This window comes from Eriocheir sinensis, chromosome 13 (assembly GCF_024679095.1).
Source record: "Eriocheir sinensis breed Jianghai 21 chromosome 13, ASM2467909v1, whole genome shotgun sequence".
In the NCBI taxonomy this organism is placed as follows: domain Eukaryota; kingdom Metazoa; phylum Arthropoda; class Malacostraca; order Decapoda; family Varunidae; genus Eriocheir; species Eriocheir sinensis.
Window position 1 is genome coordinate 15,501,958 of NC_066521.1, and position 23,256 is coordinate 15,525,213.

Genomic DNA, 23,256 nt, shown 5'->3' on the forward strand with positions numbered 1-23,256 from the left:
AATACCTGTTCCTGGGGATGGCCAAATGACAGCAAGTTGAAAGGAGGAAATAAAAAAAAATAGAATTCCACATCCCGTTTTCTTTCGCAGTGGCCCATTAAACAGGGGAGACTGAACGAAAACGCATTGGGGGAGAAGGCTACTTCTTACACCTCACTCGAATTAACCGATGTCCTTGTTTAATTATTTGTGTGGATATTTAGTGTATTAACGAGGTGAAGGGATTCGAAGTGTTAGCCTCATGTGTGTGGAATAACAGAAACACGATAGGACACTCAGCCACTGAACACAGACCAAAAAATAAAATATAAATTAAAAAAAAACATTAAAAAACACGCCCTCGCCAGCTCCATTGTGTCCTCTCCCCCAAATTAAACTATACAATTTGCAAATGAACGATGGCAAAACACCGCGCAGGCCCCTTAACTGCAAATTGAGCCGTTCCATAAAACTACGACGCTTCCCATGCCACTTCACACCCCGACACACACACACACACACACACACACACACACACACACACACACACACGACTACTTACTCTCCTTCTCTCTCTTCTTCTTTCCTCAAAACCTATAAACTTGTGGTGATTTTATTTACCCATCTATCTAATGTTAGTGAATCTAGAATGTTTATATAATTAATTATTGTATGTGAAGGATTTTTTTTGTTACCGTAGTCGCCCCTTCAAAAGAAACGGGATTACAGAAAACCACTAGTATCACCACCACTAACTGTATTACCTTCACCACGTTATTTGGCCCTTCTTCTTAATCTTCTCTCCCCTGCAACACCACCACTATCACCACCTCCACCTCCTTCCACTGCTAATTGTTCCCTATTACGAACCCCAACACCGCCACCGCCTTTCTCCTCACCACCACCTCCACAGACACTGATCCTTCCTTCCTTTCCCTCTTGCGCCTTCATCCCCACCACCACCACCACTACCTTCTACTGCTCATTCTTTGTTACAAGCTCCACCACCTTTCCCCTACTCACCACCACCTCGGCAAACCTTCCTTCCTTCCTTTCTTTCCCTCCTGCACCTCCATCCCACCACCACCATCAGGCACCGTGTATATAACAACTCTTCCTAGATCCCTGTAAATTAAACCGTAATTTTCGGTCGGTGTAATTATGAACCTAATTAAAAGCTCTAAACATTCCCACCTTCAAACGGATCCTCTGAATTAACCGAGCAAACAGCTGGATGGACGGATAGGAGGATCGAGAATGGGAAGACAGGATGAAAGGGAGAGAATGGGGAGGGAGGAAAAGAAGAAAGGAAGAAAGAAGAAAGGCGTGAAGGAACAACGATCAGGAAGGGAGGGAAAGTTGGATGGATGGTAGGAATGAAGGGGAGGAATAGGAGTAAAGGGAAAGGATATATATATATATATATATATATATATATATATATATATATATATATATATATATATATATATATATATATATATATATATATATATATATATATATATAGTGTCCTTGTGTATGATAGGTACATTTTGTTCTCATTTGGTACTCTTTACTGGTGCAATCTGGTACTACTTCTAATAAAAAACTGCATGAGTGGCAACACTGGGTTGCCGTAGTTTTCCTAGTGTGACAGTTGAACAGTGAACTACTGTGCGGCAGACGAATTTCTCACCTCCAACACATTCCTGCGCAAGACACCAAGCATATCTCTGGTATTGTTGTAGGAGTACACCAGTCTAGAGATGGCTTTTCTTACCCTGACCATTAGAAAGAGCTCCGCATTCTGAGTAAATTCATCCCCATAAACACCCCTCGGAAATCATTTATAACGGAGGGAGGGAGGCCGTTAGGTTAGGTTAGTTTTAGGTTAGGTTAGTTTTAGGTTAGGTTAGTGTTAGGTTAAGTTAGTTTTAGGTTAGGTTAGTGTTAGGTTAGGTTAGTTTTAGGTTAGGTTAGGTTATGTTAGGTTAGGTTAGGTTAGGTTAGGTTAGGTTAGGTTAGGTTAGGTTAGGTTAGGTTAGTGTTAGGTTAGGTTAGTTTTAGGTTAGGTTAGGTTAGGTTATGTTAGGGTTATGTTTAGTTTAAATGCACCTGTGTGGACGAAACTAGTTTTTTCTGGTAGATTTCGGTCTGTTTTGAATGAATGTGCTCTAAATTTTTTATCGCAAATCATTAGTCTCTTGGTTGGAAGGGGGGGGGGGTAAAAAAAAAACACGTGATTTGCGATAGAAATGACACGCATATTCATTCAAAACAGGCCGAAAACTACCGAAAAAAACTAGTTTCGTTCGGAAATGCGAGACTGGTGAAGTGCTACAAATTTACCATATCTCTTTGATTAGGTGTGAACGATAGCCTAGCAACCCAGGCACATGGATCGATACAAGGGGGGCGTGATTCCATATGCCAAGAAAATGCAATTTTGCAAGAAGTAATTATAAATACACACACACACATATATGAAGGAGTAAACAATGTATGAGGGAAAGGAAGGAAGGATCAGTGTCTGTGGAGGTGGTGGTGAGGAGAAAGGCGGTGGCGGTGTTGGGGTTCGTAATAGGGAACAATTAGCAAAATATACCAGCTACCCCCGCCTATCCGCTTTCTATAATTTCATCTCTTTTACGTGTCTTGTACGCGTTCCACTGACTCGCACCGCTTGCAACAGTGCTCGCGTTTTGTAAATTGTAATACCCACATTATACCACCATAGCACCACCCGCCGCACATCTCCAGTCACGTTAGTTAGCCTACCTATGGTACGTAATGTTTATTGTTTTCTGTCTGTGTTTCTTTAACGATTACTAGTTCACTATTTTCTTATAGTAGACATTTTGGGTAATTCTTCACAAGAAGTCCGCCTCCCTCTCCGCCACTCCAGCCCCCCTATCCCCCACGACAAGCCTGGGGACCCGTGGGGAATCGTTTTTTTTTTGGGTGGAGTCAAATAAGCTGAAAAATGGGCCTTCAAAATTTCCCTAAGACATGGAAAATTCCCAAGTCCCTTAGCAGAGGGGGTTAGAGTGGGGTGAAGCTTCCCTCCCCCCCCACCTCTTAAGAAAGGGGGTCGAGGTTAGGTTATGTAAAGTTAGGTTGTAGTAGTTTGAATATATTCGACATACGGTGTGACCGTGTGAGCTATCGGAAATAAGCAGCGCGGGACGGGAAGTTTCCGTAAACTTTCGGGAGTAGAGAATTTTCCCTATTTTAGAGAGTTTTGGGGGGAAATTTTGGAGTCCGATTTTTGTCAATTTCCCTTCCTTCCCCTCCCTAAACCCCGATTCCCCACAGGTCCCCATTATTTTGAACAGGTGTATAATACTAAATTTTCCCTAATTATGTGTAGTCATTATCTAGAGCTCCCAAGCTATATGTTGCAATTTTTATCTATACTATACCGTAGGCTACTATAATCTTTACAAACCTGACTTTCCATACCTAATATGAATCATGAAATTACTCTGCAACAGTAACATTAGGCTTATGAGACAGTAAAATACGATGGCCAAAATGTCTGACACCGCATACGTGCATCCAGACATGCCCTGCCTCAGCTGATGGCTGGCTGACGTGAACTCACTGTAACAACCACCTGTGAAAAGTGAAAAACTTGCACGTCTACAGACTATTGTAGGCCTTTGTGTTGTTCATGTTGTAGTCTTAATTGGTTGGGTAAAGAAACCAGAATAGTAGATGTGTCTGGCAGTGTCTCACTTCTTTAACCAGTGACATCTCAAGTATAGGGTTCACTGCTTGGACACATTTGTTCCTTTTCGATGGCGTATGGATCTTGATTAACACGTGTAGTTTTGATTTATGTTCATATATCGGCCTGTCCACCACCAAACGTGAATTTTAGTATCGAAAGTACTTAATTGGGGCTTTCCAACATTGACACTGGCAACATACGTTTACTGTTATTGTCAAGGAAATGTGCGACCACATGCTGATATTATGTATGCAGCTTAAATCTATGAATTCTTCTGTCTCGAAATACTTGATATTTTTTTACATTTTTTTTTATCATTTTTTTTAAAGATTTATCTCCTAGTATCACTAGGGAAAACGGGCCCTATATGTAGTACATATATACTTATGAAAACATGCAGCTCGAAGGAAACATCCCTCACCTTGTGCACAAGCAAAAGAACAGACAGGCACAGTTCTGCTGTCATTGTAAAGTTTTGAAGGGCCTCCATTACAAGCTCCAACATATTTTCACAGAGCCTATGCATGATCCCAGTGTCTATGGGTACATAAAAATATTTTTTTTATTTGTAATTACAAAATGATAATTATGAAATATCTATGTGCATCTCTTTCGGTAGATTGCAACTATACCTAATAAAAAATATCAGTTTTATTTTAATACTAATTTTACTATTAGTGGTTCTTTTTATATACGTATACAACTTGCATTTTTACTTTTCTTCAGAACAAGTTCTCTGGAACCAGGAAAGGTACGTGTTGTGCCTACCAACCAGGGACTACTGATTTTACCCAGGTATCAGTATTTTTTTTTCTTGAAAGCTATTAGAATAAATGAATATTACAAAAAAAAAACTGAGCAGAATGAAATATTAAGGAGCAATTAACAAACTGCTTTTGAAGTATGTTCCTTTTATTCATGTAAGCCACAACTCCAAGCATCACCATCCTTACCATGACTTGGATGGTGAGTCTGCTTCACAGATTAAGATATCTTCCTCATGGAGGAAGTTTTTTTATACATTAAAGCAGGGGTGTCAAACTCATGGCCTGCGGGCCAAATGTGGCCCGCGGAATGGTCTTAAGTGGCCTGCGAGGTGACGAGATTCTTCAGCTCGAGTTACTATAATTGTTACAGTTGAGGAAAATATTAAACTGTTGTTTTATTCATATGACTCATTTATTTCATATTCATATTCCAACTTCAGTCTTGCCAATATGTAATTACCAAATCTTTGATGGCCCTCTAGATCATAACCAAGTGCATAATTGGCCCTCGAAAGGATTTGAGTTTGACACCCCTGCATTAAAGCTTTACTTGACCGAGAAAGTAACCGTACTGTAGTGATTATGATCATCATGATGTTACTTTAACAGACCCATACTTTAGAAATAAATTACCATATACGTGAAATGAGACTAGATATTAGTCTAAATAAAATGAAGATTTTTTCCCAATACCAAAACTCTTGCAAAACATGAAAACAGTTACTTAAAGAAAAATTGAAAAAATAACATCCACAATGGTCGGTGGTGCTGACATTAACCCGCAGCTTCTTGATATCAGACATTAACCTAAAATGATAAGGACACACATCACATAACTCTTGATGGAATGCACTATAACTCATACCATTGTTTGTCTTCTGCATGAGGTACCTGAATGCCCACAGCCTTATAATAGGCTGAGATAAGTTATTTGTCATACATGTCAACCAAAAATAAATAAAAACTAGCTACTATGCTATAAGATTACAAAGCATTCACAAATTTGATGCAGTCTTGTAAGGCTGAGATAAGTTATTTGTCATACATGTCAACCTAAAATAAATAAAAACTAGCTACTATGCTATAAGATTACAAAGCATTCACAAATATGATGCAGTCATCAGTCACCACCCAACACCTGGTAAAGAACAGCTGAGTGCTATAGAGAACCTGAAGACTGCACATACACAAAGGAACACAAAGGAAGAACAAACAACAGCAGACCTGCTGGTCCTTACGAGGTTGTTTGTGACAAGCTACACTAACTATCTAATCAAAGGTGGAAGATGAAGGACAGCAAAGGCGAAGGCTCCTCCCCACCCCCCCATCCCTCCAGCCAAAGCTGGCAGGAAAGGAAAAAGAACCATGCAGCATGGAAAAACTGCATGGAATTTATGTAGGAAAGAGGAAAGAACTACCATTACTGCTACCACTAACCGGGCGATAAAAGCGGACAAGGACACCAGTATTCGAAAGAACTTAACGTTATTACGACAATGAATAATATCTTACTTGCTGGTTGGATTCAAAACACTTGTCTAATCTATTCTTGAAGGCCGTAACTGTTGTACTATCAACGACATCACAAGGTAGAGAGTTCCAAACATTAACAACTCGATTGAAGAAGTGTTTAGCTTCGTGCGCCGAGAATCTTTTACCACTTATCTTCAAATTGTGATTTCTTCTTGTTCTATTTGATCGATCAATTGTAAAGTAATCTTCCGCATTAATATCACTGAATCCTTTGAACATTTTAAACACTTCTATTAGATCGCCTCGCATTCTTTGTTTTGATAGGCTGAACAAATTTACTTCTTTAAGCCTTTGTTCATATGACAAATTTCTCAACCTAGGAATCATCTTTGTTACGAAGAGTAACAAAGATGATTCCTAGGTTGAGAAATTCCGTTCCAACTTTTCTATGTCTTTTCTGTAGTAGGGAGACCAAAACTGTACACAGTACTCTAGACCAACGAATTATACAGTTTTAATATTACTTTTTCGGATTTATTATTAAAGACTCGTCCGATGAAGCCAACCAATTTGTTTGCAGTTTTAACTACCTCTGAACAATGCTGACCGGGCTTTAAATCGCTTGATATAGTGATTCCAAGATCCTTTTCTTTACTTACTGCAGAAAGTTGTTGGCCATTCATTACGTACCGAACGCGATTGTTATTTTTCCCGATGTGCAACACTTTACATTTGTCAACGTTAAATTTCATTTGCCATTGATTGGCCCAACGTGCAAGTCGATCTATATCTGATTGTAAAGCTTCTTCGTCGAGTGTCGCAGTTACTTTACTAGCAATTTTTGTGTCATCAGCAAATTTTGATACTTTGCAAGTGAGCCCATCATCGATATCATTAACATAAATTAAGAAGAGACTGACCTATAAGCCTCATTACTGTAGAAATGGTTGTCCAAGATGCATTAAGCCAGATAAAACTTACTCTCTGGGCAACCACCATATTATATACCCCAAGAGCAATCTCTTCTTTCATTAACTGGCCACTACCACAAGTAGAAGTCTCCAGACTTGAACTGAGGAGTGTTGTTTCTTCCCTTTACCCTCAATGGGCTGAGCGCCAGTTTCAAGAACTTATTGGGTACCCAGGAGGACATTGGAGTGTTGCAATGTGAAATACGAGTTTCAAGAGCATTGAAGAGTAGCATGTGTACAGGAAATACCACATGGAACTTTAGAAATAAATTATGCAAGAAATTAGACTAGATATTAGATTCAAAATGAAATACATATTTTTTCCCAATAACAAAGCTTTTTCAAAACATAAAAACATTGAGTATCCATGAGTCATCGAGTATCAAATGAACTTGCTTGGTAATTCCAAAGGCTGGATGCACAATGCACCCCATCATGTTCACAATGACCAGTGTCAAGTTCTTGAAACCGAATCCATTCTCCCCTACACTATTATGATTGATATTTACAGTAAGAGTCAATCAGGAGCTGCCATTTTCTCTGAACATTTATTTCTCTAACCTGAGATTCCTATTAAACAAAAATAAATATTGATAATTATTTTTTCACTAATTCATCATTTTTTGTGCATCATAATTATTACCAGACAGCCTGCTTACTGGAGCCAGGGTGAGGACCTTGCATTGGTATTTTTTCTCATATAATTTTGCTTACATATTCCTCAAGCGGCAAAATTTAATGTGGTGTCAGAGCTTGATTTGGGGGCAAAGGTGATAACAGTGATTATTGTTGATGAATGTTGTGTACATCAAGGTTTTGAGTTCTTTTAGGGGCTGCACAAGGTTTGATGGCTCTGTTTGATTTTGTGGCTGTGCTGAAAGTTACAGGTTTGGTGGGCTAGTTTGCTAGTCTGGAAGTATCATCCTCGTCCTCAGAATTGAATGGACTTTTAATGATCCTTTTTCTCTTGGTCGGTCTCTTGCGTATCGGTTTAATAACATCCTCTACACTATCAGATGAGTCATCACTAAGTTTGAGATCCTCGTGTACTTTCTTCCGCTTCCTATTTGAGCTCCATGGGAACACTTGAAGGCTGGGATCAATGGAGTCAAAATTACTTGACGATTCTTCTTTATCTTCTCTTGATATGCTGGCTTTACTTTTACTTGCAGATGTACTTGTCTTATTTTCATTGGTTAATGTTTTTAATTTTTTTCCTTCTTTGTCTTGCAAAACTTTGGAGGTTGATGTAATTTTGGGAATAAACTTATTGCTTACTGACTTAGTCATCTTTTCTATCCTTTTTGTGGAAGTTGGAGTGACATTTTTTTCCTTATTTATTGTCTTCTGTATTCCTTTGGAAGAATGAAGAGTTTTCTTGACCTCAGAAGTTATGCTGCAAGTTGACTTTTTCTGTAAAGTTTTTGTTTTCAAATCAGATGTATTCTCAAAGTAGCCCTGTGGCATAACTTTCTCCATTTTCATAAAGGTACAACAGATTCTGCATCTCATAGTGACAGTCCCTGTGCTGAGGGAGATACTTGTATACTCGTCAGGCACAAGCTTGTGTTTGCAGGCAAGACATATGTCCACAGAGTGATCAAGGACAATGGTCTCTTGATGGAGTGGATGTACAGTTTGTGGTGAATCATCAGGAGGCAGCAGTGTATCTTTGCTTTCTTTGGCTTCAGGAGACTCAGAAGCATTAATGGAATCGAAATCATATTTAACAAGGAGTTTCTCATCCAATTGCTTGAATGGTCTCTTTTTTGGACTTTTCAATGAGGTGTTACTTTTTGCAACACTTTCTGTAGAGGCTGGAAGGTCCCCTACATATATTCTGACACACTGCATGTTTGCAAAGGTTTTTTCAATTACTGAACTTATATTATCTGTAGCCCCTCTTCCACTGTGATTCTTGCATTCTGATTTTTTTCTACTCACTATCCCTTTGTTCTTCAATGGCTTCTCTTTATTTATTTCATTCTCTTGTAGTGGTATATCACTTGCCTTTTTCTTCCAAGATTGCACCTGAGTTTTTCCAACTGATGGGTTATCATTGGCCTTTTTCTCCTGAAGTTTACTTTTCTTTTGTTGGAGTTGGCTGTTGCCTTCAGCTTTTAACTGTTTTTCACCTGCTGAGGGCTTACCCTTGCCCTTTCCAGCTTGAAGAGTATCTTTCCTTTGTTGTGATTTGCTATCTTTAGTTCCTGAAAGTTTCTTAACTGCATATTTTTTAGAGATTTTGTCCTTAGAGAGTTGCTTTGTAGCTTCATTACATGAGGGTGCAGCACCTTTATTACCTCTCTGGATGTTATTACTCTTAACATTCTTAACATTGCCACCAGAACTGGTGCCTCTGCTACTTCCTGCATCCATTGTGCTGTCTTGCATACCACCACTACCCTGAGGCATGTTAGGCCTCTTCTTTTTGTCTCCATTTTGGCCTCCTGATGTCTCTGAATCATTTTTGCTGATGGTGGTGGTTTTACGAATCTTATCCAGAATTCTCGGCAGGTTGTTGGAGAGGTCATCTCCAGTTGCGGTATGTTGTTTTGCAATCTCTATCAGGCTCAAAAGAGTAGTCATCTCTGCAGAGTTGAGTGTCAAACATTCTTTCTCTTGTTCTTGTCTGGCACTCTGTGTGGTTACAGCTTCATGTTCTATTGGTACAGTCACTACACTTCCTGCATTTGATGGGGTCTTGTCAGAAGTAGCAGCTTCATGGTCTGCAATGAGTGTGCTAACTTCAGACAGACAATTATCAAAATCCTCTAAATCAGAGTCATGGTCAGAGTCACTCAACCAGTATGGGGGATCATTCACATCTCTTATGCCACTGGAAGCTGCACTTGATACTCCAGAAGGTCCAGGTAAATTTGGCTCATTGAGCTCAGTTTGGCCAGTCAGTAACTGCCTCCCATTAGTATTGGGCACAAAGGAAGGTTGATGATACCTGGAGTTAGTACTTGATTCCTCAAGGTAGAAGTCCTCTGGCTGGCCAATGGTGGGCTCACTACCTACTGCAAAAATTTGTGTCTGTGACCTTGGGGTAAAGTTTCTTTGGTTGTTTGAATCACAAAGTTGGGACTTTATAACATCATCAGGTAGCTTGGGGTCATTAACATGTGCTGCAGCTACAGGAGCTGAGGTGTTGGTGCCTTTTATTGAATTGCAGCTCAAACTACCGCTCTCTGTAAACTGCCCCTCTCCTTTCTGCATTTGATCCTTTTCAGGGCAAGGCTTACTGTCTTCCAGGCAATCCTCATCATCCTCCACAGCAGGATTAAAAAAGTAATCACTGTTTCCAATAGCATTTTTCTCGTTATTCTGCTGTGTTCTACAATGGTTTCTAGAACTTGGGGACCTAGAATGGTTCCTCTGGCTTAGTTCATGACTAAAATGTGGCTCCCTCAATTGTGCATGTGATAGCTGCAACTCTGGAGATGTTCGTAAAGGAGGCCTCTCAGACACTGAGGGATAAAATTCTCTGTCACTCAAAACAAGTGTCTCTTTTTCTCTTATAAAGCTCACATTTTGCAGCCTTTTCTCCCTCAAAAAGTCACTTATGTACCTGGGAGTGTGTGACTCTCTGTCCCTCAAAGAGTCACCTCTGTACAGAGGAGTGTGTGACTCTTTGTCCCTCAAAGAGTCACCTCTGTACCCAGGAGTGTGCGACTCTTTGTCCCTCAAAGAGTCACCTCTGTACCCAGGAGTGTGTGACTCTTTGTCCCTCAAAGAGTCACCTCTGTACCCAGGAGTGTGTGATTCTCTGTCCCTCAAAGAGTCACCTCTGTACCTGGAAGTAGTGTGAGATTCATTGTCTCTCAAAAAGTCACTTCTGAAACTGGAAGGAGAGTGTGACTTTCTGCCTCCACGAGAGTCACCTCTGTACCCTGGTGTGTGTGACTCTCTGTCCCTCAAAGTGTTACCTCCAAACCTGGGAGTGTGTGACTCTATGTCCCTCAAAGAATCACCTCTGTGCCTGGAAGGAGAGGGAGACTCATTGTCTCCCAAGAAGTTCCTTCTGAAACCAGGAGAGTGTGACGCTCTGTTCCTTAAAGAGTCACCTCTGTTCCTGGACGGAGAGCGTGACCCTCTATTCCTCAAAGGGTCACCTCTGTGCCTGGACGGAGAGTGCGACTCTCTGTCCCTCACAAAGTCATCTCTGCACCTGGAGGGAGAGTGAGACAGTCTGTTTCTCCCACGATCATCTCTGTACCTGGAGGGAGAGGGAGACTGTCTGTTTCTCCCACGATCATCTCTGTACCTGGAGGGAGAGTGAGACAGTCTGTTTCTCCCACGATCATCTCTGTACCTGGAGGGAGAGTGAGACCCTCTGTTTCTCAAAGAATCACTTTTCTGCCTCAAGGGAGAGCATGACTCTCTCCTTAAGGACCTTCGTTCATACCTTGGTGAATATGACTCTCCATCTCTATGGGTAGAATGTAGCTGACTGCTTCTGCCTTCTCCAAGTTGGAGTGGCGAATGTGAACTTCTGCGTTGTTGTTGTGCGAATCTTGAGGGAAGCCTGGATTGTTGATCACTCAGGGAAGCAAGGAGGTCAAGGACGACAGTAGATAATTCAGTCGAAGAAGAACCTAACCTTGAGTGACAGTCATACTGTTCTCTGGTAGGTGACACATTTTCTTGCACAAAGGGGCCTGCATGCCGCTGTTTGGCTGGATGTCTGGAGTGCATTTTCCTTCCTCTGTCAAAGTTACCTTGCTTCTTGACATGCTCTCCCTTGGACCCTCTCCATGGTGAGCTAGATTGAGACAAGAAGGTCAATCTTTCCTTAATGCTACCTTTCGGCTTCACAGTCTCACCATCCTTATTTTGGCTGACTGGCTCTCTCCCTTTCTCATAGTATTTGTCTGAATGTGCTTTCATGTAATTAAGCACAATATTGACAGAGTTGACATGCATCATATGTTTCTCCGTGTCACTCTCATCTTCTGTTTCATCTGCATCCGACCAATACTTTGTTATTTCAGTCGGGCGAGGAGGAGGTGAACAGCATCGTGATGAGGGGAGAAAAGGACCTACTAGGGTATCTTGGGTGTCTTGACCCTCCCTGAGCTCTCTATATTTTTCATGTCTTGATTCTGAATGTACAGATTTTGATGTGGGTTCCTCCCTTGTCTCTAGTACTTCCCTGCTTATTTTCTCCAAGTTATTTCTTATTTCCCTGACTTGCAGCTCCACCATTCTCTCATAAATGGTGGATTTCTTACTACCACTGAAATGAGGTGAAGTGTCAGTCCTTTTATCCTTATGCCTTGTTTCTTTGTCTCTTTCTTTGTAGTGGTTTTGCTTGCTTTTGTCCTTGTATTTGTCATCTTTTCCAACATGAGGCTTGGAAGATCTCTCTTTTTCTGTATGAGGCAATGAGTTGTGCTTTCTATCATCACGGCCTGACAAGGGACCAATCCGTGGTGGAGGTGGGACGGCACGCCCATGCAGTACTAGGACCAGTGAGGACGAGGACACTTCTGGGTCAGCACCTTTTGCTTCCCTTTCAGAGTGTCTTTTTGAGGATGTGCTGTATTGCAGTGTCTCATTCCTCCTGGATATGGACTTGGACCTACTATGTTCTCTCCTGACACTCTTCTCTCTACCACGTGATGATGATTGATGTTTTGACTTATGTGATCTATGCTGGGTCTCCTCTTTGCAAGGGGTTCCTGAATGCTTATCTTTTTCTTCTCGTGGTCGTTTCTTTGACAGAGTTTTGGCCCCCAACATCATTTCTGTTGAGCTACTCATTTCTGCCCTCTGCTGCTTCTGTGAGGTTCTCCACGAGTGGTGTTCTGTGGTGCTGCTGACTCTCTCCACCATCACGTCTCTCTCTAAGGACCTCGCAGCTTTTTCTTCTTGGTGTGTTATGCTGGAACTTGTTTTACTATTCACCTCTACACCGTCCTTCCTTTCAAGGTTGCATTTGGCCACTGATTTTGAATAATAGGGCTGAGTTGTCATTTCCATCATGACTTCCAGAATGTTTGGCTTTACTGGTATTTACAATAGCAATGATAATACAAGTTTTGTCTTTAGCAGGTGGATTAGCAAAGCATCTAATATTCATATGACACTAATATATCCAAGTTTGTTTTGATGAATTTCAATACTTCTCTAAGGGATCATGTAGATCTAATAGAAACACTGCTTATTGCTGATACAGGATTTCTTTGGCACAGAACCATTTAAGGAACTTTACTCAAAAATTAAAAGGGTAATATATCCATCAATCAATCATCTGTCAGTTTTTGTCACTCAGTCACCAAAAAAAATACTTCGACTTGAACAGATGTGAAGACTTGTCCGGAAGACCTGGGTGTCCAGCCAGGCTTTAATCGGGTGCCACAGTAACACTTGAAACTCCTCCAGCTGCTGCTCAGAAATCGTCCTTGTCTGCTCTTCATTCTGAAAAAAAGTAACAATAATAATAACAATAGCAATAGTAGTAGTAATAGTAGCAGTAGTAGTAGTAAAAGTATTGTAGAGGTAATAGTAACACTAATGGTTAGTAGTAGAAGTAGTAGCAGTAGTAATAATAATAATAATAATAATAATAATAATAATAATAATAATAATAATAATAATAATAATTATAATAATAATTATAGGTACAACATAGGCAGTGCAGGAATCACAGGCTGAGAAGCAAGCACTGTACTCCTGACTTGTTATTCCTGCAGATGAAACTAGCTAGGAATGAAGTATCTCGGCCCATGTTTCCTTCACCACCTACCTACACTTGTCACATGTCCACAAATAACAGTAATAATAATATTTAATAATGATAACAGTAATAATAGTAATGCCATCAATTCCTATCTGCACCTTCTTTCTGGGAAGGGTATTGAAAAGGCAAAATTTGGTCAGTGTTTTTGATAGTGTCTGTAAAAGGAGAAAGCTGAAAGTAAATGTCAACAAAAGTAAAGTGATGGTTTGTGAGCAAAGTAGAAGTGAGGTTGTAGATTTTGAATACCCATATAGAGTGGGAATTGAATGTGAAAAAGAATGCTAAGTAATTTTGAATGGTGAAGAAATGGAGGAGGTCAATGAGTTTAAGTACCTTGGATTAGATATGTGTAAACATTTACATAAATTTACATAGAAAATCAGACCACACAGACCCCATGATCCAGACTAGGTGGTCTGTCCTTAAACCTAAGTGATTTTACATTAATCAGAAGGCTCCAAAACGTTGCATTTCTACTCTAGTTGATATTAAGTTGAAGGAAGTGACGGTCGAGTTTTTTTTTTGAAGGAATCAATCGTGTTACACTGGACCACTGATGGTGGGAGCTTATTCCATTCTCGCACTACAACGTTGGTGAAGAAAAATTTAGTGCAGTCTGAATTTACTTGTCTACATCTGAGTTTTATGCCATTGTTCCTTGTGCGCAAAGTGTCATCAATCATAAACAATGTTGATCTGTCTACATTCATGAAACCATGAAGTATTTTAAAACATTCGATCAGTTTTCCTCGGAGGCGACGTTTCTCAAGAGAGAACATGTTAAGGGTGGAAAGCCTTTCTTTGTAAGATTTGTTGTGCAAGGAAGGGATCATTTTCGTTGCCTAACGCTGAACACCTTCTAATTTAGCAATATCCTGTGCATGGTGGGGTGACCAAAACTACCGCATATTCCAAGTGGGGTCTGACTAAACTATTGTAGAGCGGGAGTATTACATCTTTATTCTTGAATAAAAAGTTTCTTTTAATGAAGCCCAACATTCTGTTCGCTTTATTTGCTGCATCGATGCATTGCTGTGAGAATTTGAGGTTTGACGTGATTTTGACCCCAAAGTCCTTGACGCATTGAACGCTTTTGAGTTTAACGCCGCGCATTTCGTAATTGAACTTCTTATTCCTCGTTCCAACTTGAAGGACCTGGCACTTGTCTACGTTAAAGGGCATCTCCCATCTATCCGACCAAGCTGAAATTTTGTGCAAATCCTCTTGGAGGCTTTGCCTGTCTTCGGCAGTGAGAACTGAGTTACCGATCTTTGTGTCGTCTGCAAATTTACTAATGCGATTATTGAGTCCAACATCCACGTCGTTGATGTAAATAATGAAGAGCACTGGGCCAAGAACCGAGCCCTGAGGGATGCCACTAGTGACCGGCGCCCACTCTGAGTTAAATCCGTCAATCACTACTCTTTGTTGTCTGTTGCTCAACCAATTCGCGATCCATTGGTTTACTTGACCGTCAATGCCTATTTGCTTTAATTTGTAAAGTAATTTATGATGTGGGACTTTATCAAACGCTTTCTGGAAATCAAGATAGACTACGTCCAGTGATTTGGTTACGTCATAAACAGTGAAGAGGTCGTTATAAAAGGTTAATAGGTTTGATAGACAGGATCTTTTGTTTCGGAAGCCATGTTGTGAGTCCCCAATTAATGAGCGGCTTTCAAGGTAACTCACAATTTTGTCTCTAATTATGCCCTCAAGTAGCTTACCTACAACTGAAGTTAGACTAATGGGCCTGTAATTACCTGGTACTTTTTTGTCTCCTTTCTTAAAAATCGGTGTCACGTTAGCCTTTTTCCAATCCAAAGGGACGATGCCTTGTCACAAGGACATATTGAATACGGTTGTGAGGGAGGAGAGTATTTCGCTCTTTGTTTCTTTCAGCAGAGTTGGATATACTTTGTCAGGTCCAGGACTTTTATTTGTTTTAAGTGATTTGAGGGCTTTAAGGACTTCATCGGGTTTTATTTCAAAGTTAGGTAATGCATGCTCAGGATTTACATTAGTACTGGTGTTGGTGGCAGTGGTTGGAGGACTGTTAGTATTAAACACCGAGGAAAAGTAATTGTTTAATAGGTTACTAGTGCAACGTCGCTGTTTGTTAAGGGTCCAATTCCACTTCTGATCGCCTTTCTGTTGTTTATGTAACTGAAGAAGGATTTCGGATTATTTTTACAGTTGGCTGCAATATTTTCTTCATATCTACGCTTTGCCTGACACACTAATCTGTTTACTCGTCACCTGGCATCATTATAGTCTAATGTTTTCGGGCGTGCTTTGTTCTTTCTTTAACCTGTAAAACAATTTTCTCTCCTTGACTGAGTGTTTAATTTTGCTATTAAACCAAGGTGGGCTTTTATTAGTGTTAATTCACTTTTCACACAAGGGGACAAATGTGTCCTGCTGAGTGAGTAAGTGATTTTTATTAAAGCTTAGCCAGGCGTCCTCTACATTGCCGTCATCTGATAGTTGCATATCTGTTAGTTTTCGTCGGATTTCTACGAAGTTGGCTCTTTTGAAATTGGGCACCTTTACTTTATTTTCAATCACCGATGTTTGAGCTCTAATGTCAATGCGCACTAGTTTATGATCGCAGGAACCAAGGTGTTCTCCTACCGTGACATTACTGACTAGGGTATCTTGGGTCGTTATAACAAGGTCAAGTATATTATTTTGTCGAGTTGGTTCAGAAACCATTTGGCTTAGATAATTTTCTTCTAAAAATTCAATCATTCTATGTGACTCACCTTCTGTACCTAACAGTGTCGCCCAGTCGATATGGGGTAGGTTAAAGTCTCCTAATATCAGTGAGTCACTGTTATTAAGTGACTGCCTTCAGATGCTGTACATTTCAAGATTGGCATCGAGTGATTGCCCCGGAGGCCTGTAAGTGACAGATATATTTAAATTGACTTTTGCTATGTTTACTCGCACGCACAAATGTTCAACGTTACTATTTCTTGGTGTTTTGTCAGTGGGTTGCAAATAGCTTTTGACAAAAAGGGCGACACCACCACCTCTACGGCTTACACGATCCTTGTTAAAGAGTCTGTTGCCTTCTATGTTGTATTCGGAACTTAAATCAATATTTGTGGTGTCGATAAATGTTTCGGTTATAGCAATTACATCAAAGTTTTCTGTCAGAGCAAGACATCGCAGTTCATCAAACTTGTTTCTTAGGCTACGCGCATTGAAACTAAGGACTCTTAGGTTATCTTGAGGCTTGGTAATAGAGGTGGTGGTACTGGCGGGTTCAATGTTATGAGTTTGTTGCGGTGTATGGTGTCTATTTACACGGGCGGGATGGAAGGACGTGGCTGAGTCGTTTTTTATTCGGGCGTTACGTACAGCGTTGTTGAGGGGCCTTCCGAATCTGGTTGCCTTGATGGGGGACAGGTGTATACCGTCCCTTTGGAAAAGTTTACTCTGGCCGTAGAAATGGTCCCAGGCGTTAAAGAACTTGACGCCAAGCTCTCCGCAGAGAGTCTGTTGGCGGTTGTTGAGGCTGAAGGCCTTACTGTAGAAGTCGCTCTCATCCCATGTCCGTGGTAGAATTCCTGAAATCAAAATATTTGGGGATTTAGACTTATACTGCTGGATGAGCCTACGGTACTTGTCCAGCAGTTCCTCAGACCTGGTCGTGGTGACGTCGTTTGTACCTGTGTGGAGAACAAACAGTGAGTCATTAGAGGCCACAGCGGAGACCTCGTCCAGGGCAGCTGTGATGTCGTCAACACCAGCTCCAGGATAACAGTAGTTACGCCTACGATGGGGGACTCTGCCACAGAATTCGACCACCTGATGGCGAATCATAGAGTCACCGACCAAGAAGGTGCTCTGTTCCTCGTCCTCCTCCTCCAGTATGGCAAATCTGTTGTAGCAATGAGTTGGATAAATGGCTCTAGGGGTGGGTCTGGCTCCTCCTCTCACGGGGGTGAAGCATTCAGCGTCAGCTCTACCAGTCCCCTGTGACGTGTCTTCTTCGGAAGGTGGCTGGGCATCGAGAGCAGGTGCGGAGGGTGATGAGGCGTCACTTGCAGCAGGGGCGACGATGTTGGCCTGGATAAACTCCTGCAAGGTTCCAACAGTACTTGTTAGTTCGGTGATCTTCTCGCCATCCGTCAGCCTTTCGTCCTGTTGAAGGAGTCTTGTTTCCATCTGCTGTGTCAACAGGCAGATCTTGCAGACAGTCGATTGTCCTGAGAAGAAATGGCCAGAGAAGTTTCCTGTGCAAGTCGAGCATTTCTTTAGCGCCATCTTGGTTAGGAGGAGAGAGCAAGTGAGTAGTGTTTATCTATTTATTTGCTTTTCTTTTTCTTTTTCGTAGGGCAGAGGGACACGTGTGTTAATAAGCGAGAATAAGTGAGAGAGAGAGAGAGAGAGAGATGGGAAGGCATACGAGGGAGATGGGGACGGAGGGAGGAAGAGGGCGAAGGAAGGGGAAGGAGAGACAGAGGGTGGGAACGAGATAGAGAGTGCGAAAGGAGGGATAGAGAGGGGCAGGTGGGGGGTAGTTATGAGAGAGAGAGAGAGAGAGAGAGAGAGAGAGAGAGAGAGAGAGAGAGAGAGAGAGAGAGAGAGAGAGAGAGAGAGGAGAGAAGAGGAGGAGCGAAACGTGAGGGACGAGAGGGAGAGACGCAGGTGAGGAAGTAAATAGGAGGAATAGTGTGTCTTGGGGGAATACTCGGATCAAGTCAGGTCAGGCCACTCTCCACACCTGTGAAGGGAGTGGCGTAGGAGTGGGATCTGGAATATATAATGAATATGGTGGAAAGAGTGTAACACTGTGTTTTGTGTATATGTGTATATATGTTTTACAGGGTGCTACGGCGAGAGGGTAGATACAGGCAGAGAGAGGTAGTAAAAATAGGGGCAACACTGAATACTGTCCAGCAAAGCACGTGGTCGCACAGCAATCAGCACAGGCACTCAGCACATCTCTGCAGGCAGCTAACTCGGTTGACAATAAGCAGTATGCAGCTCAACGCGAAATAGCACAACAAGATCTAAAGTACAGTGCAGTTCAGCACACGAGGGTGGAATCGCAAGCGAGCGAGGTCACGGAAGCAGGAGCGCGTGCGGTTTGACCTCTCGGAGTGAGGGCAGGGCGCTGACTGAGAGAAAGGGCATTGCAAGGAAGAAGGGTGGTAGGGTCTTTGGGACGAATCATGAATGGCAGAGGTGTGAGCATGGAGGTAAAGAGGGATTTGAGAAATATAATAATAGTACCAACCCTCATATATGCAAGCGAAACGTGAGCCTGAAATGAAAGTCAGAGGTGTACACAAAGGAACACAAAGGAAGAACAAACAACACCAGACCTGCTGGTCCTTACGAGGTTGTTTGTGACAAGCTACACTAACTATCTAATCAAAGGTGGAAGATGAAGGACACCAAAGGCGAAGGCTGCAGGCAGGCAGTGGAAATGAGCTATTTGAGTGCTTGTGGTGTGAGTAGAATGGATGGAATGAGTAATGAAAGTGTGTACGAGCGTTTTGGAATGTGTCCTGGGAGTGAAGGGAAGAAGTGTTGAGTGGTGGAAGAAGTGAGGCGACAGACTTTAAAGTGGTCTGGCGAACGGAGGAGAGTAAGATGACCAGAATGGTGTATGTGAGTCAGATAGAGGGAGGGAATGCTAGAGGATGACCTCCAGTGAAATGGAGAGATAGGGTGCAAGAGTACGTTAGGGAGAGGGGGGAAAGATCGTTGAGAAACATTGAGCACGCAAGGAGGGGGTGTCTGGATAGAGAAAGTTGGAAACTTCTGCCGTGGCCATCCCCTGGTGGGAGCTCCTAGGAGCAAGCGTCGATGAAATGATGATGATGATGTGACTCACTAAAATGCATTGATAGGTGATTATTATGCATTATTCATTGCAAAAAATACACTGTAATGACTCCCAGCACACCACGCCCACACGCGAGGTATTTACATCCCTTCGCTAGGGGCATTTAAATTTATGGTAGACAAAAAAATACACCACCACTGGATGCATCTGAGCCGGTAGATGTTGGGACAACCTATAACTCAATTTTGAATATTTTCAATTTTTATTTTAATATTCAACAGCATACTCTAACCTTAAACCAAAGTGAAATTATTTCAATAAAATGCCACCAAGTCTTTGCATTATTACTTTAGTTAATATTAAGTTGAAGGAAGTGTCTTGTTTTTAAATGAATCAACCATGTTACACTGGAAAACTGAAAGTGGCACCTGGTCGTCCCGTCTGGTGCCACCTCAGGCTTGACATTAATTTGTCTTCCTTATGAAAGTTTGGCTGTTGTGGTGGTTGGGTGATACTGGTGATGGGTGGATATGGTGAAGGTAGTGGGTGAAGCACTCTCCTCTTTCGGGTGTTATTCTGAATGTACCAGTCCTGTTCACCAGCTTTTCTATGAGCTTTTAGTTCTTGTGTTATGTGTTTGCTTCTCTTTTTTTTTTTTGGGGGGGGGGTCATTATGGAGGTATGTTTGATGTGTTTTACATTTGTATTTCTGAGACACTTTGTTCATTTCAGCACATGCCAGTTTCATTGGTGTTGGTTTAGTGGTGTTAGTTTAGCGGCCCAGTAGTGGTCTGGGTTTAGGGTAGTCCACTTCCCTAGACTTTACTCATCTTTTGATTTCTGTGATTGCTACCTCTGGTTTGGGTCCTTATTGTTTCTTCCCTTTGTCAATTACCCTGCAGATTATCTCAAATTATTTCTTCATCACAGTACAGTATACCCACCTCTATTTCAATGCTTCATCTTGGGGACTTGAATTTTCCACACATAAATGTGCTCATACAAGATTTTTAATTAAGAGTGGTGTTCAAGGTGTAGAAGTCTCATTATACCATCAACAACAAGTCCTATCCCATCAACACTAGGGAGAAATTTAGATTTAAACGAACATTTCATCAACATACAAGAGAAACTTTTTCTGCTACCTGATCAGTCACCGTTTGTTAAACATAGTGTATAATATATTCTGCTTATCTAAGGGAATGGCAGCTGTACATTGGACTGAGACTGATCTTGGCATTTCTAGAACTGTCTGGTAATTGTACCCCATGCAGGCTAGTCAATTAGGTGGATTGCTTGTAGTTACTTTTTGAAAAAGTTAATACAGACTGTCATGTCCTAATCTCTTCTTTCCTTGTTATCCCTTGGAGACATCTCTGGCAGGTTGTATATCATTAGGTTGTTGTTGTTTTTTTGCTCATATTGTTTCCTCATTTCCTCTATAACCTGTCTTGGTGAAAGATTTGGATTTGGCTCACTCTATCCTCTAAGACTGGGGTGTCAAATTCATGTCCCGCGGGCCAAATGTGGCCCGTGGAATGGTCTTAAGAGGCCCGCAAGGTGACGAGATTCTTCAACTCGAGTTACTATAATTGTTACAGTTGAGGAGAATACTAAACTGTTAAGATGAGACATAATACATTTACCTTTTATTCATATGACTGATTTATTTCATATTCATATTCAAACTTCAATCTTGCCAATATGTAATTAGTACTGGTACCAAATGTTTGATGGCCCTCGAGATCATAACCAAGTGCATAACTGGCCCTCGAAAGGATTTGAGTTTGACACCCCTGCTCTAGGTTCTTTACCTCAGCTGTGTGCCATAGCCTAACATGCTTTGGGGCAGCTAACCAGGCAACACACAATCTCAAACTCTGTAGTGGCTAGTAATGCCAATCTAAGCAAATATTGTAATATAAGTACCAGTACCTATAATTTTTTAAAAAGCCCACTTCTGCTTGATTTCGCAGGGCCTTCATACAAGAACAATATTTGATGAGGATAGGCTTCCGGACGGTATTTATTTTCTCTCATTTACAAATAAAACAACATTTTTATTAACAAGTGTAATTGTTAAAAGTCCCAGAGAAACACAGGTAATTTACGATAAATAAAGGAATAGTTGAAGACTTTCGGGCACAAAGACGTAGTCGGTGGTGACACCCGCAGGGTGGCAACTCTGAATGTACCCCATTCTGCTTGAGTTTGTGGCCATGTCTTTAGTGGTACGAATATTTATCGAAAGGTTGACATATTACCAGAAAATTCATTGCTGGGTTATACATCACTATGAGTTGGCATGTTGCCACTAACTGCTACATTAGAGTTTTGGCCAAGGAGTCAATGGACTTATATCATTGGAGTCCTTGGTATTTATGTTTTTATATGTTGAGAATGGAAGTTATCATCTTAAACAGTCTAACTCAACAAGTCTAACCAGACTAAATCAACCTAACCTGGCCTAACTAAATTTGGTAAAATCCAGTCTCACATTTACTTCACTCTGAGTTGGCAGTGCTCCCCAGTCACTGCCCGCCGCCACTCTGCATGACGAAATGGGTAATAAATTAGCATAAAGATTAAATTAAAACTAGCTCCTAATGGTAGGTGGCTTTACCCAACTCGACTCCCACCTGCTAAAGGGGCTTTCAACCCTATCGACCACCTATATTAAAATAAATGAAAAAAATCTCGGAAACAAATAATTTGCAACAAATGGTATTAAAATGTTGAAGAGCACATTTATATCTAAAAGAAAAAAATAGTGTTGACCATGTTGGTGAAAGACTGAATACCCTGAATCTAAACTAACCAACCTGACCCCCTCACTGCCAAAAAGATAAACAATCAGCTTTTATATTAAGATTTTTTAATTCCCTGGAAGCACTACTACTTACTGCACTGCATCCAGAGACCAAACTAACAATGTTAGTATTAATCTAGTAAGAGATGGCTACCATAAAATAAATATTAGCCAAGTTTTATCTCTTAGGACTTATCCAATTTGCTGTGGTATCGATATTTCTGGTGAGAGCTCGGTGTTAAACAAAATAAATAACTTTTACCAACCAGGGGACTAAGCATGAAGGGTGTGCTTGGCGAGGACTGTGAAAGCCGGGCTCCAACTTCCCCTAATGTTTGTCTTGTGGAAGGGGCTCCGTTTAGCCATTGAAACCAATCGTGTGATGTAAAGTAAGGCTTCTCAGTGTGCTGGGCGGCTGTGGATGTGAGGTGGGAAGCTGAACCTAACTTCCTCCACAGCATATAATTCCGGTTCACTCTTCCCTCCTTATTTTTCTGTACACCTTCTCTTCCTTCTCTATATCTTTGACGCTTTGTATCACTTCTTAGGTCTTTACACCACGTTTTTTCCGGTCCTCTCTTCTGCTTCCTCTCCTCTGCTTACTCCCACAGCCGTTGCAAAGACCCAGACCTCGCCAGCTCACCAACGGCACATTAACACTTTAACAGGTCACAGACTGCACACAAGCTAAGGGCAGAGAGTACACACGAGTAGAGGCCCACGTGTGTGCTGTGGAGGTGTGTACAGGTTGGTATTCTTAGCCCATCTGGTGCCTTCCAATCAATCATCTCGGGTCAAGGTCAGTCTGGTTCACACGAGTGCTTTTTTACGTTCACAATACAGGAGAAAGGTCACACTATCACCAGGGTCTTAAAGCTACCCCCGGAAACGCCCCACACTCCTACGAAAGCCTTGTCAAGTGTGTGTACTGCCCCCACCGAGTCCAACTTTCCACTGAAGGCGCGTTGACGCAACCTCACACGGCCAG

The 23,256-nt window shown here is 41.5% G+C and overlaps 1 protein-coding gene and 1 long non-coding RNA gene across 5 annotated transcripts; one reads left to right on the forward strand and one right to left on the reverse strand.

Annotated features, from left to right (window-relative positions):
* Positions 1–11,853, forward strand: LOC126998070 (uncharacterized). Its single transcript, XR_007752620.1, has 2 exons — positions 1–2,744; positions 4,421–11,853. It is a non-coding gene; the product is annotated as an uncharacterized LOC126998070 (long non-coding RNA).
* On the reverse strand, positions 5,218–23,236 carry LOC126998064 (uncharacterized). Of its 4 annotated transcripts, none has more exons than XR_007752617.1 (4): positions 22,535–23,236; positions 10,652–13,331; positions 6,377–10,561; positions 5,218–6,310 (listed from the first exon to the last, which is right to left on the reverse strand). XR_007752617.1 is itself a non-coding variant. In XM_050859439.1 (2 exons), the coding sequence occupies exon 2, from the start codon at positions 12,894–12,896 to the stop codon at positions 7,803–7,805; it is 5,094 nt and encodes a 1,697-aa protein (XP_050715396.1). In that variant the 5' UTR covers positions 12,897–13,331; positions 22,535–23,236; the 3' UTR covers positions 5,218–7,802. The 4 variants fall into 4 exon arrangements, 1 of the variants encoding a protein (XP_050715396.1); XR_007752616.1 differs by having other exon boundaries at positions 10,607–13,331; XR_007752615.1 differs by having other exon boundaries at positions 6,377–13,331.
* Positions 23,237–23,256: the final 20 nt, after the last annotated feature.

Bases quoted from the DNA above. Each gene is read 5' to 3' on its own strand.
- LOC126998064 (XM_050859439.1), bottom strand. From the start codon at position 12,896: ATGATGGAAATGACAACTCAGCCCTATTATTCAAAATCAGTGGCCAAA.